Source organism: Coregonus clupeaformis, unplaced genomic scaffold, assembly GCF_020615455.1.
Source record: "Coregonus clupeaformis isolate EN_2021a unplaced genomic scaffold, ASM2061545v1 scaf0501, whole genome shotgun sequence".
NCBI lineage: Eukaryota > Metazoa > Chordata > Actinopteri > Salmoniformes > Salmonidae > Coregonus > Coregonus clupeaformis.
The window spans coordinates 172,027-185,000 of NW_025533956.1; the positions used below are offsets into that span (position 1 = coordinate 172,027).

The 12,974-nt window shown below is 45.2% G+C and overlaps 1 protein-coding gene across 1 annotated transcript in view; it reads right to left on the bottom strand.

Annotated features, from left to right (window-relative positions):
• Positions 1 to 355: 355 nt before the first annotated feature.
• The window catches only part of LOC121543961 (coiled-coil domain-containing protein 136-like), a gene marked incomplete at its 5' end in the record, with an annotated part of 13,125 nt that continues 506 nt past the window's right edge, over positions 356 to 12,974 (bottom strand). Inside the window, 7 exons of the mRNA XM_041854083.2 lie at positions 356 to 440; positions 2,394 to 2,508; positions 4,329 to 4,463; positions 4,711 to 4,993; positions 7,160 to 7,277; positions 9,965 to 10,264; positions 12,785 to 12,859. Coding sequence (XP_041710017.1) covers positions 2,404 to 2,508; positions 4,329 to 4,463; positions 4,711 to 4,993; positions 7,160 to 7,277; positions 9,965 to 10,264; positions 12,785 to 12,859 — 1,016 coding nt within the window. The remainder of the gene's footprint in view (positions 441 to 2,393; positions 2,509 to 4,328; positions 4,464 to 4,710; positions 4,994 to 7,159; positions 7,278 to 9,964; positions 10,265 to 12,784; positions 12,860 to 12,974) is intronic.

Below are 12,974 nucleotides of genomic sequence, written 5' to 3' on the forward strand. Positions count from 1 at the left end.
CCTTGAACTCATACCGATGTTTATCTAAAGAAGCGCAGAGAGAAGAGTAGTAGAGAGGGAAACCGATTGAGTCAAAGGACTTTAAAGAGAGAAACAAGATATTGCCGTCCTTATCTTTAGAGTGGCTTAAACAGGTATATGTATTCCTCCTAGAGTAATGTTTGAGACTACTTCCTTGTTGTGTTGTATTTCCTGGTGAAAATGTCAGTTGTCAATATAGTCCTCCTTGGAAGATGAAGCGAGGAGGAGCCTTGACAGGGGCATCATGGGATAGGGGCATTGCCAGTGTTGCCAGGGGCAACCGGCACAGTCATTTCCTGTACAGTGACTTCCTTTCTGTGTAGTCCTCAGGTAAACGCTCTGGAAAGGCTGGGGACTATCAGGACTACAAGCGCTGCCACGGCAACCACCGCCACCAGGTTCCAGCCTCCCTCGCTCTCCTGGGGGCAAGAGGTCAGAGTTCAAAGGTCACATAGGTTATTAATTCAGAATAAGGACAGCTCAAGTTTTAACACACATACCGTACCAGCCCCTCGAGTTTGGTCAGAATAGCTCAAACAAGCACTTCACTTTGCATACACTTTGGACACATCCATTTCCTCAACACACACATGTTGGACAAAGGAATATTTTGTGCCTCACAGCCCAGTAATTTACAGCTCAATTGGGATACAGACCCACACAACCAACCTACACACACATATGTGAGAAGAGAGAAGACTTGAGTGGTGTTGTTAGCTGCAGTATCCATGTGCACAGTATCCCTGTGTGTGTGTGTGTGTGTGTGTGTGTGTGTGTGTGTGTGTGTGTGTGTGTGTGTCAGAGAGTTTAGCAGTGATGTCACCCTGGAGCCCAGTAAGAGGATCCCTCCTGAGTGTGGTGTGGTGTGCTGACAGCTTCTTGCCCCCACACACACACACACACACACACACACACACACACACCACACACCACACACACCACACACACCACACACACACCTCATGGCCATGTAATCCTAAAATGGACGACTGACACACTCATTAAAGTTTCAGAACCCTTACTCTCTTCAAGCCAAAATAAAAGACAAACACTCCAACTCATTCTAAATGTCCCAAGGTAAATAGCCATACCTCATTCTAAATGCCTAAAGCTACTTAACTCAATCTACTGTAAATACTTCTGATGGAATGTCCCTTGCTAAATAGCCTACCCCATGCTGAAGTATGTAACATACTTCCAAGTTAGCCCAGACCCATGTCAGCTAAATCTGGCAGGGGTCATACGAGAGAGAGGGGTGCAGAAAGGGCTATGCCTCACTGCAGGCTGACCACAACACAGCATTCAGCTGGCTGGAGGTTGGAGGGAGAGAAGGAGAGAGGGTTTATCTAAACCCCAGATCCTTGGCTCCCTGGCTGCTGTCCCGCCTGTGGAGCTCAGGCAGCAGTGGTGGGTGTTGACATCAGCATGGAGACATGAAAGGAGTCGCGCGTCACTGTGCTTCCCTCGGCTAAGTGTGACGGACCACTCAAGTAAAAGCCACCTTTCTTGGCTTTTTTGGAAGAAAACCTCTGAGGAACAGGCAAGCAGTCTCTTTCTTCTCTCTCCTTTTCATTTGCACTCTCTTACTCGCCACTTTCTGTTCACAAGTGTGGCAGCTGCTTGGCTGTTCCAAGCCAAGTTCTTAGTATTCTTAGAGTCGGAGCCATTCCATTCAGTAGAGTCATTGTAAATACAGTGAAAGGTGCATTTGGAGACTGCTGGGAGAGACTGAGTTATTGGACTGTCTGCCTCAGTGACTCTGCTAACTCTAAGGTTGAGGGCCCACCTTCAGAGGAACAAAGCAGACCACTCGGTACATTTTGAGCCAGTTTACCGCAACGAGATCCAAGTCGCTGATTTCCGTCAAGTATTTACCCTCTATTAACGTTTTGGTTCTAGCCCATTTGGTGTTAAAGTGGCTTTGGATGTTTATTGTTCACCATAGAGGTTGCGTTCCTAAGACAGCTTTAGTTTGATTGACAGATCAAGGGAAACGTGGTTCTTAGAGGGAGATATTACATTGTAAGACTTGGGTCTATTACACTGTAATAGCTGGTCTTGCCAGCACACGCTTATGCTTGAATCAGAGTCTTCATGTCAGTGGAATAAGGTACACTTCCACAACATATCAAATCCCATCAGAGCTTTGAACTATGAACCCTAATAAGATTTTACTACTAACAGGAACCATGCGTACTGGCCCTATACATTTGCAATCTACAGTATATCTGTGTCTGCAGTATTCTACATTCAGGCACAGCCAAAGGCTGAATAATCTGGATCTACAACAGATGTTCAGCCACTCCTGGAGGAAATAAGAGTTGACATTATTTTATTTTATTTTTCTAGATAAAGAAAGGGCATGCCCATACCTGGTCCCCTCTAGAACGCCAGCTCCTCCCACCAGCACCATATCAGGGCCATTATTACAATCATTCCTATGAAGGGGATGGAGAGAACAGGGGGCTCAGACGGAGGAGTGCAGTTCTGGGGAGAAAACAAGGGATCATGGGGGGATGAGAGAGGAGGAGGAAGGTGATGAGAGAAATCAAAAATCATAATAAAGTGAGACAAAAATGAAAAAATGACATATGGAGAGGTAGATAAATGGGATGACAGGCAGATAGACAGGTAGAGAGACCAACAGACAAGGACAGAGAGGGTGAGTGACAGAGAGGGTAGAGAGACCAACAGACAAGGACAGAGAGGGTGAGTGACATAGAGGGTAGAGAGACCAACAGACAAGGACAGAGAGGGTGAGTGACAGAGAGGGTAGAGAGACCAACAGACAAGGACAGAGAGGGTGAGTGACAGAGAGGGTAGAGAGACCAACAGACAAGGACAGAGAGGGTGAGTGACAGAGAGGGTAGAGAGACCAACAGACAAGGACAGAGAGGGTGAGTGACAGAGAGGGTAGAGAGACCAACAGACAAGGACAGAGAGGGTGAGTGACAGAGAGGGTAGAGAGACCAACAGACAAGGACAGAGAGGGTGAGTGACAGAGAGGGTAGAGAGACCAACAGACAAGGACAGAGAGGGTGAGTGACAGAGAGGGTAGAGAGACCAACAGACAAGGACAGAGAGGGTGAGTGACAGAGAGGGTAGAGAGACCAACAGACAAGGACAGAGAGGGTGAGTGACAGAGAGGGATAACGAGATAAATAAAGAGATTGATAATAAAAACCATATCGTTCAACGTTTTGTAGGGTGGTTATGGTAAACAGATTTGACAATATGAATGTGAATGAGTTTGTAAATATGAGTTTTCAACAAAACACAACCATGGCAACGATGAAGGGATGGGAGAAACAGAAAGAGCATGCCATTAGAGCACATCAAAGATGGTTAAAGACAAGATGAACAACTTGTGTGATGGTTCCATCTTGTCATTTAAAGATCTCTGCCCACACTGAAAAGTGCTGCCTGTCACTCAAACGGTCACTCAGACAGAGAGAACCCTGGGAGTTGTAGGCAGCCAGCAGTGTGGGTGAGGGGGTTTAGTCACAAGATAAACTACAACTATGGAGGACAGGTGAGTGACATTAACTACTGTGGTATTCAGGCTGGATGGTCTAATTCAAAATCCTTGATAAGGAGACCACGTATGCCCAATTAAATCATCAAGGGTAGAGTGGCTTGCTTATAAGCGCACATTGGTACACTGTAAAAACATGTGGGTTGATTTGTCTCTTTGTTATTCAGTCGGTTTTCAACAAAACTCTGATTCAGCACTTCCTGGTTTTGATGGCATCAGACAGGAAGAGGAAGAGAAAGAGGATAGGGACCGGGTTGTTGACGACAGACACTGGACAGGGCGACAGGACGCAGAGACACACCACCATTGAAGCAATGCATGTTGAGAAGAGGGCGGAAGAAGCCAAGGACAAAAGTCAAGGACACAAGAATAACTGACGACACCACTGGAGGCAGAGAGAGGACTGGAGGCAGAGAGAGGACGAGAGACAAGTAACGATTCCATGAGACATAGCTGTTAGACTGAGCTGTTGTTGTTGACCCACATGCACACGGTACAGACAGACAGACTTGATGCTTGAAGAGAATGGGTTAGTTAGTGCACAGTTACTCAAGTGTACTGTAAATACAGGCGTGTATGTGTATAGGTGTGTCTCCTCGTTCCCTTCTACTTACCTCATAACTAGCTCCTTCACCACCATAACCCTTCTTATAACACATGTGTAGAGTCCCCTTATAGGAACACTTGCTTTTGCCAACTCATACACAGAAGAGGCCATCTTATGTCAGCCATTGTTACCAAGGTTACCTCCCTCCGACCGCTGACCTCTCACCTGTGACTTTCTGCCGCCCAGCCGCTCTAGCTCCGCCCTGCAGTGATGCAGTTCCTTCTCCAGCTCTGCCCTCTCCTTCTGGCTGCAGTCAAACAGCCCCTGCAGTTCCGCAAGCTCCCCATTCAACTCCTCACACTAAGACAGAGAGCAAGAGAGAGAGAGAGAGAGAGAGAGAGAGAGAGAGAGAGAGAGAGAGAGAGAGAGAGAGAGAGAGAGAGAGAGAGAGAGAGAGAGAGAGAGAGAGAGAGATCGAGTAAGTGAGATCAAGAAAGAGCAAGAGAGAGAAAAAGTGAGAGAGAGAGAGAGCATTTTCATGATCACATTGGCTTACTCTGTTTTATAAGACTTGTATGTGGGTGTGTGAGAGTGTCTGTGTCCATACTTGTCTCTGTACTTGCGAGGCCCTCTCCTCAGCCAGTTTGAGCTGGTCTCGTAGGGAGAAGACTTCAGAGGGTCCCCCGTTCCAGTTGGTGATGGGCTTGCCATCGAACGAGATGTTCTTCTGGATGGAGGCATCCACCAAGCGCCCACCTTGCCCAGTCTGGGTCTGCCCACCCAGGGTCATGTAGCCTCCAGCCTTCACTGGTTCCTCATCCTGCCCAACACCCTCATCCTTCTGGTCCTCGTCCCCCTCCCCTCTCAAGGTCAAGTAGACATCATTGGAGCTGTGATCCGGAGAGATCATTCAATGTATTAGCAATTTTTAAGTATCATTCATCTGTGTGTGTGTGTGTGTGTGTGTGTGTGTGTCTGTCTGTCTGTCTGTCTGTCTGTCTGTCTGTCTGTCTGTCTGTCTGTATGTCTGTCTGTCTGTCTGTCTGGTGTCTGTGTGGTGTCTGTGTGGTGTCTGTGTGGTGTCTGTGTGGTGTCTGTGTGGTGTCTGTGTGGTGTCTGTGTGGTGTTTGTGTGGTGTTTGTGTGTGTTTGCTGTGGTATTGAAATCCGCAGTGCAGTACTCGCCTCATTACTGCTTCCCTCTCAGCATCATTTATTCACTGAGAGAAAGTTATATTGTGGGCCAACCATACCTCTCACAGAGTTTAAACAGATTGAACTCTGTCCCCTGGGCCAACCACAACTCTCCCAGAGTTTAAACATTCATGACATAACAACTTATATGGTCAGATCACGGCATTACACTACAGAGTACTTTGCAAAAACACAACCACACATTCTGTGAATCGGTAGAGTGAACATAAATAATTTAAGCTTTAAAATGTATGAGCACTATTAATGTACAAGACTAGTGCATTTAAGTAACTAATGTATTCAGTGTGATGTATTACATTGCAACACTGTGAACGACCTACCACAGCTCTTTCATTCTGGGAAAATATGAGTCACTACTTCTGCCAATAATTCTGAGTTTCTTTCTCTGAGGCTAACATTGAATAAGTGTGTCGTGTCTTTCATTTGAGTAGATCTGGGTTGAAGAGGGACTTGAGAATGAATTAAATGAAATGTCCATTCTAATACGAAGTCGCCACAAACCTAGATCCCAAAAAGAAACAAGTTATCTTTCAAAAACAGGAAATAACCTATGTCAGGATACAGTACCCTTACATACACAGGCTGCATCCTTACTAGTCTATGCATCCTAGAATTAGACATTGTTGTTTCCTAAGGCCTCACCCACATTAAACAATCACTTCAAAGGGGACGAAAGGGGCTAGGGTCTAGGGGGTGAAATGGAACCAGACCTAAGTATGCTCTTACAGTAAGATCATTGATTTAATTTCCCACAGTGCCCTGTTGTGCTATTGCAGCCTGCTATATACAGTATAGTCACCTCACCCCAAGTGTGTTCCCAATATCAGGTCTGTATGCATGGAGCTCAAATGGAGATGTTCTCCTGTGTCTCTGTATCCCCTCTGATCAGAGTGGTGACACCAGAGAGCAGAGAGTGGAGGGTTTATAGTGAGCTGTGTCAAGCATGTTATGTAAGAATGCAGTACACACTGAGTACATAGAGTACTCACAGAGTATTGAGCTCTTTGACATGTGCCACTGTCAGCCGCAGGACATTAGCCCTCTGGATGGGTGTGTGTACCATGGAGAGATCAGCTATGAAATAGTGTGTGTGTGTCTGTCTGTGTGTATGTGTGTGTGTTTGGGAGAGGTCAGTGTCTGTGTGTTGGAGGTACTGACTTATGGTTGGAGGTAGGAGGTAGACTGCTAATTGTCTAATACATAGCCTCCTCCTCAGTTGTAAGTTATTCATATTCACAAGTAGACTCATCTACTGTGAGTCATCTTCACTGGGCTGTGTGTGTTCATCTGATTCTAACCTGTTGTTGACTGTTTGTTTCTAAGCAGGTGTTGGCTTGTTGTGCTGTCTGTACAATGTATATATTTTCAAGAAACATCTGGTGTATTCTCAGGTGCACAATCACACTCATGCACACAGAGACACACAGACACACAGAGACACACATAGACACACATAGGCCTCCTAGCTATGCCAGAGGGTGTATACAGTAGGAACGAGATCCCACTCTCACACATCCAGACACACAGATGATCAAATAATAAATGTTTTGGGAACACAGAGAGAGATGGAGGAGACAAAGGCTTTCACCATTCAGAAGGCTTTAAATAGACTCTTATGGTTACCTGTGTGATCTTGTCTTATCTGTGGACTGACAGCTTGTTATTGTTACATCAGACCCCAGACAAAAAGTGATGATAGATGATCTACAGACTCTCTACAGACAGTAGGTTAGTAGAGCACATAGTTAGGAGGGCTTTTTGTGGAATGTGGGTGTCTCCAGACATAGAGAGGCTGTGACTGATTGGTCGGCAGATTGATTGACAGGCGGCTCAGCCACTCACCCGGTTCTCTGCTGCTGTAGCTGCTGCAGTTTGTGGCTCAGCTGTTTGTTGTCGTCCTTGAGTGTCTGACACTCGTCTGAAATCGTATGACACTCCGCCGTCAGCTGGCTTATCTCACCTGGAACACACACACATACACAGGGTCACATTAGTGTGTGCTGTTTTGTCTTGGGTGTGTGTGTGTTGGGGTGGGATAGTTGACGCACTGAACCATGTTAACAATAAGTTGTCATGGTAACAGATTCCACAGGAAAGGGTGTGATATGGCGAGGAAGGCAGTTGAGGTTTTCAACAACATTGGTTCCACCATAGACCTGTAACATATTGTTTTAGATATAGTCCTGAAATATGTTCAAGTATAACAGAGTTAAGAATGTGAAGTAAGCCCACTCCACAGCTAGCTCGAAACTTCACCAAAAAAGCTATCCAATTGGATCCTTTTGTACAGCTCAATCGGTTGGTACTTCTCAAGGAGGACGGTCACAGGTGTTTGCGAGCAGAAGTTCACTATGGTATGGAACAGGGACAGTGGAGGAAGCTACAGTAATATGTATACTGTTAGTATACTGTTAACGACACACTGACATTGGTTGAGAGGCTCAGTCCTCCCCTGGATGAGAGTGATCTATGAGTGTGGGAGAGTTGAGGGGAAAAGTATTAAAATAAACAAGTATAATATACCTTTAAACACTACAGCTCTATAGCTCCAAAGAGCTCCTCTTACAGGTGTTATATTTAGGAACTTTGTTTGTTATGTTGCTGGGCAATGTGTGTTTGTGTGTGTATACCTAAACGTGTGTATTTGTGTATGTGTGTGTGGGTATGAGAGAGGTCCTGATTTATGGCTATAATAACAGCCTACTGTGTTAATGTGACTGGGTGAGGTACAGTACACTTACACCTGCCTCTGTATCTTACTCACAATCTCTTTTACTGCTTTACCCTTTCTGAATCCTTGCTGTCCTTTACTTTTATAGTCCTAATTCTGTCTCAATACCCCCTTCTCTCCCTCCCCCTCTCTCTTTCCTTTCCTTTCTCTCTTTTCTTCCCTCTTTCTCTCTTTGGCATCAACCCTGCTATTAGACAGGCTAATGAAAGTCATGCACACACTGAAGATGCACGAGGATAGACTACTGTGAACTGCCAGTATAATACAGGTCTCACACACACAGAGAGAGAGAGAGAGAGAGAGAGAGAGAGAGAGAGAGAGAGAGAGAGAGAGAGAGAGAGAGAGAGAGAGAGAGAGAGAGAGAGAGAGAGAGAGAGAGAGAGAGCCTTTGATCTAGTAACCCCGTGTTACTCATTCTGCTAGATAATATGTTATGTCATCATTATACTGCATACATAAAGTAGGGAGAAAGAAACCACCAGAAGCTATGCAATTTTTAAAGGTTTACAACACTGAGGAGGAATGGCCAGCAGTGTGTGTGTGTGTGTATGTGTGTGTGTGTGTGTGTGTGTGTGTGTGTGTGTGTGTGTGTGTGTGTGTGTGTGTGTGTGTGTGTGTGAGTGTGGGTGTGAAAAATGGCACTGCAATTCATTTATATCTACTATTGGGTTGGTTATATGTAGGGCAGAGTTGTTTTTCTATTTAATTAGCATTTAATTCAAATAAAGGAGTAGCAGCCGTTACAAATGAGCACATCGAGTCAGAAAACACATTCAAACTTTTAAAAGCTTTTGCCTGCTTTCTGGACTTGAGGGGTTTAAACTTTAGAGTGTTTGAAGGAGGAATCAGTTTTCAGTCTGCATCATCCCTATGGAGGCCAAGACAGATTGTGAACATCATGTTCTCCTAAACAGTTTTTTTTTGGTACCTTTTATTTAGTCAGGGGAAACCCAGAGAACAGGGTCTAATTTTCAGCACAACAATACCACAGTACAACAATTATCCCTCTAACAAAACTTTTACAAAAACTACAAAGCACAACTTTCAACATTGCAACCACAACAATCTCTTCATTCAATCAAAACAACTGCAACTCTCATTCAACACATCTAATACTAGAGTCATTAACTACTCACCAGGGAATCAAGATGCAAGGAGTTCTGCAAGCTATCCAACAATAGGGGGCATTAAAACTGAAAGCGGATCTACCTAGATCGTTACGGACTAGTGGAACCTCAACAGAATCAATCCATCAAACTTAAAAAGAGGCTGTTGGCATTCCTCCGTCTTGTTTGATTTCACACAGTGGTGCAGTGTCATTACGATATTATCCTAACAGTATAGTGGTGACACCTTGAACTCTCCATGCATGACTTCACCAATAACCATGAGCCTGGGATCATTAATACTAATAAATCCTCTAAACGTTGCCAAAGTGTGTTTTAATGGGTTCTGGCATGTTCTCTCTAAGGCCCTTACAGAAACAGAGAGGGCTAAAGCCAAGTCTGGCAACCCTGGAGTCACGATGATGAGTCCACGACTCTCTCATATTTACCCACAATTCTTTGCTGCTAAGAAGGCCTCTCTGCCAACTGGACCTGTTGAGTCTGTAAAAACCTGGACCTTTTCTAGTGTTTCTATTGGATCCCGCCTACAGTTTTAACTGGATGACATTACTGTGTCGTATTCTTGGGTATACTGACTGGGATTTTCCCCAACTCTGATTGGTTTCCATTGCTCGCGTGTTACGTATGGAGTGGAGTACTGGTTGGCCAGGGAATGGGTGTGTGGAATGGTTGTGTTTTGAGTTTGTGAAAGGGGTTTAAGCAGTGTTGCAGCTTGTGTGGTATTGTAGTGGTTTCATATAATAGTTTGGGTTAGATGCAGGGTTAGTGTAGTATACAGTATCATAGTACCGTCAGCCTCTCCCTCCCTCCTTATGCTCTTCATACTGATTTCAGCCCGAAGGGTGGTGATCTCCAGCTCGTACTCTTGAGCCGTGGTGCGGAGACGCTGCAGCTCGGCCCTCAGACGACACAGCTCCTCCTGCAGGGAGGCGATGTCGTTCTCCCTCTCCGCTGCCGCCTCCTCCCCCGCCTGCTGCAGCACCAGCACCTCCTCCTGGGCAGACCTCAGCTCCTCCTGCACCTCCCCCAGCTCACTCTCCTTCTCCTCCTCCAGAGAGTCCATCTCCTCCTGGACCGAACGCAGCTGAGCTAGAGGGGTGAGGAGAGATGAGAAGAGATGAGAAGAGAAGAGAAGAGAAGAGAAGAGAAGAGAAGAGAAGAGAAGAGAAGAGAAGAGAAGAGAAGAGAAGAGAAGAGAAGAGAAGAGAAGAGAAGAGAAGAGAAGAGAAGAGAAGAGAAGAGAAGAGAAGAGAAGAGAAGAGAAGAGAAGAGAAGAGAAGAGAAGAGAAGAGAAGAGAAGAGAAGAGAAGAGAAGAGAAGAGAAGAGAAGAGAAGAGAAGAGAAGAGAAGAGAAGAGAGAGAAGAGAAGAGAAGAGAAGAGAAGAGAAGAAGAGAAGAGAAGAGAAGAGAAGAGAAGAGAAGAGAAGAGAAGAGAAGAGAAGAGAAGAGAAGAGAAGAGAAGAGAAGAGAAGAGATGTTCCTGTCAATCTGTGATTCAGACAAAACACAAGCAATGTTGACTTGTACTCTGTCAAGGACCTTTTTTTTCAGGAAGGTCTGGTAAATACTCTAGTGAGCATATATGGATGCACTCATCCATATATTTTATATACTCTTATTCCATTCCTGTACTTAGATTTGTGTGTATTAGGTTTTTGTTGTAGAACTGTTAGATATTACTTGCTAGACAATGCTGCACTGTCAGAACTAGAAGCACAAGCATTTCGCTACACCCGCAATAAAATCAGCTAACCATGTGTATGTGACCAATAAATGTGATTTAATGTCCAGGCTGCAAAGAGCAGACACAAGAGCTGAAGGAGCCAGGGGCATGGCATAGAGAGGGGAGAGGTACAAGGGCATTAGCTCTGGTCTGGGCTCTCTGTCTCTAGAGTAAAACCCCTGGTGCCTCTCCTCATTAATCACACACACACACACACACACACACACACACACACACACACACACACACACACACACACACACACACACACACACACACACACACACACACACACACACACACACACACAAACACATTTGACTTTTGAAGTGAAGAGAGACTGATGTGTTTACACAGACATGGCCAGAGCTCAAGAGGCCATGGCTGTATCTGCAGACCAGCTCTCTTTACACACACTGCACAGAGGAACCACACACCTAGATTACTTCTTGGACCACAACATTAAGAAGATGTAGAGTCTGGGCCATTCTGGCTCAGACAAAGATACTTACTTACTTTGATACAGTGTGAGGTACAGTTTAGTATTGTACTGGCGAGAGGCTTGTTGTGGGTTAGGGACAAAAGGCGTCTTAGCTCACCAGAGCAAGAGAACAATTCTCGAGCACGCACATGGTTGTACAGCACGTTCACATTCTCCTCTCCAGAACTATGGGAACATCAATCCCCTCCTTCCTTACTGTTTACAGTAATTCAGCCAATCACATGGCTTCTCTCTGACCTCACATGGCATTCTGTCTTGGGGTTGCCGTTACGTGGAGCTCACCATGTATGGAGAGTTCTCTCCCTCTCTCTCTTGCTCCCTCACTCTGGATGGGAAACACTGGCGTTGTGTTTGTACAACAGCAGAATACAAAAAACAAATGAGCTAATTAGCCCCCTCCTACCCCGACCTCGGCCTGCCCCCCTCTCCCCCAGTCTGCATTCCAATAGGGGTCATGTGGTGAGTGTCACTGCAAGGGGGTAGTAAGAGAGGAATAAGGAGGAAGTGCTGTGCTCCCTCTCACCCCCACACACCCTTACACTCAGTCACCTACAGAACCCCATGTTTATCCAAATACTGAACCTGGAGACTGAGAATCTTCTCCTAAGGAAGTGACATCATGACAAGGCCTCTATGTCATCTGGAGCCACTGTCCTCCCTGTAACTAATGATGTCTGGTGCACAGAATTAAATAGAACAGACTAGTAATATATGTACTTCTATGGTCTGGTGTCTCTCTGGTCACATGTGACGTCATTCATATGGTTACCACCAAGTCTCCTGAGGTTGAGCACCAATGAGATTTCAGCCAATCATGGAGCTATACCAGACCTCTTCCCAAGCAGACAAATTCTGTGAATACAGTCTAAGATAGGCTTATCTAGATCCATTTCTCAGTCATTTTCATTAGACCATTAACTATGGTGGGACTAAGTCATAAGAGAATAGATATAATGTCATATTCATCTATGTGTATTGAAACCCTATAGCACTTTTTACATTGACTCTCTGTGGAACAATTTACTATAAATGGTGCTTTTGTTTAAACCCTATAGCACTGTCATGTGATGGGGACAGTAAAAATAGAAAGATAGAGATAGGGATATTGTGTCCAATACATGTATCTCTTATAGTCATGTCCTCTGTCCACTATCATGAGACCCTGCTAGGAAACATAAGAGTGGGGAGTACATTTATCTGTAAAAGTTATGTTTGCTGGTAACTTTTTCTCAGCCAATACACTATTTCATGATACAGTAGGGGAAGATAGCGGTACTTTGTTCATTTATCAGAAGTAGAGAGAGGAGAGGCTGTGTTTAATGGTGTGTGTGCGTGCGTGTGTGCGTGTTTGTGTATGTGCGTACGTGCTTGCGTGCATGTCTACCTTGCAGTCTCTGGATCTGTCTGGTAAAGCTCTCTGCCTGGTGAGCACTAGCCAGACGCTCATCTTCCAACAGACCTGGGAACAGAGGAGAGAGGGAGAGAGGGGAGGAAGAGAAGAAGGGGGTATATGAGAGGAGAAAATGTTGAAGAGAAGGGAGAGAAAGGGGGAGGAGAGGAGGAACAAAGTGAGG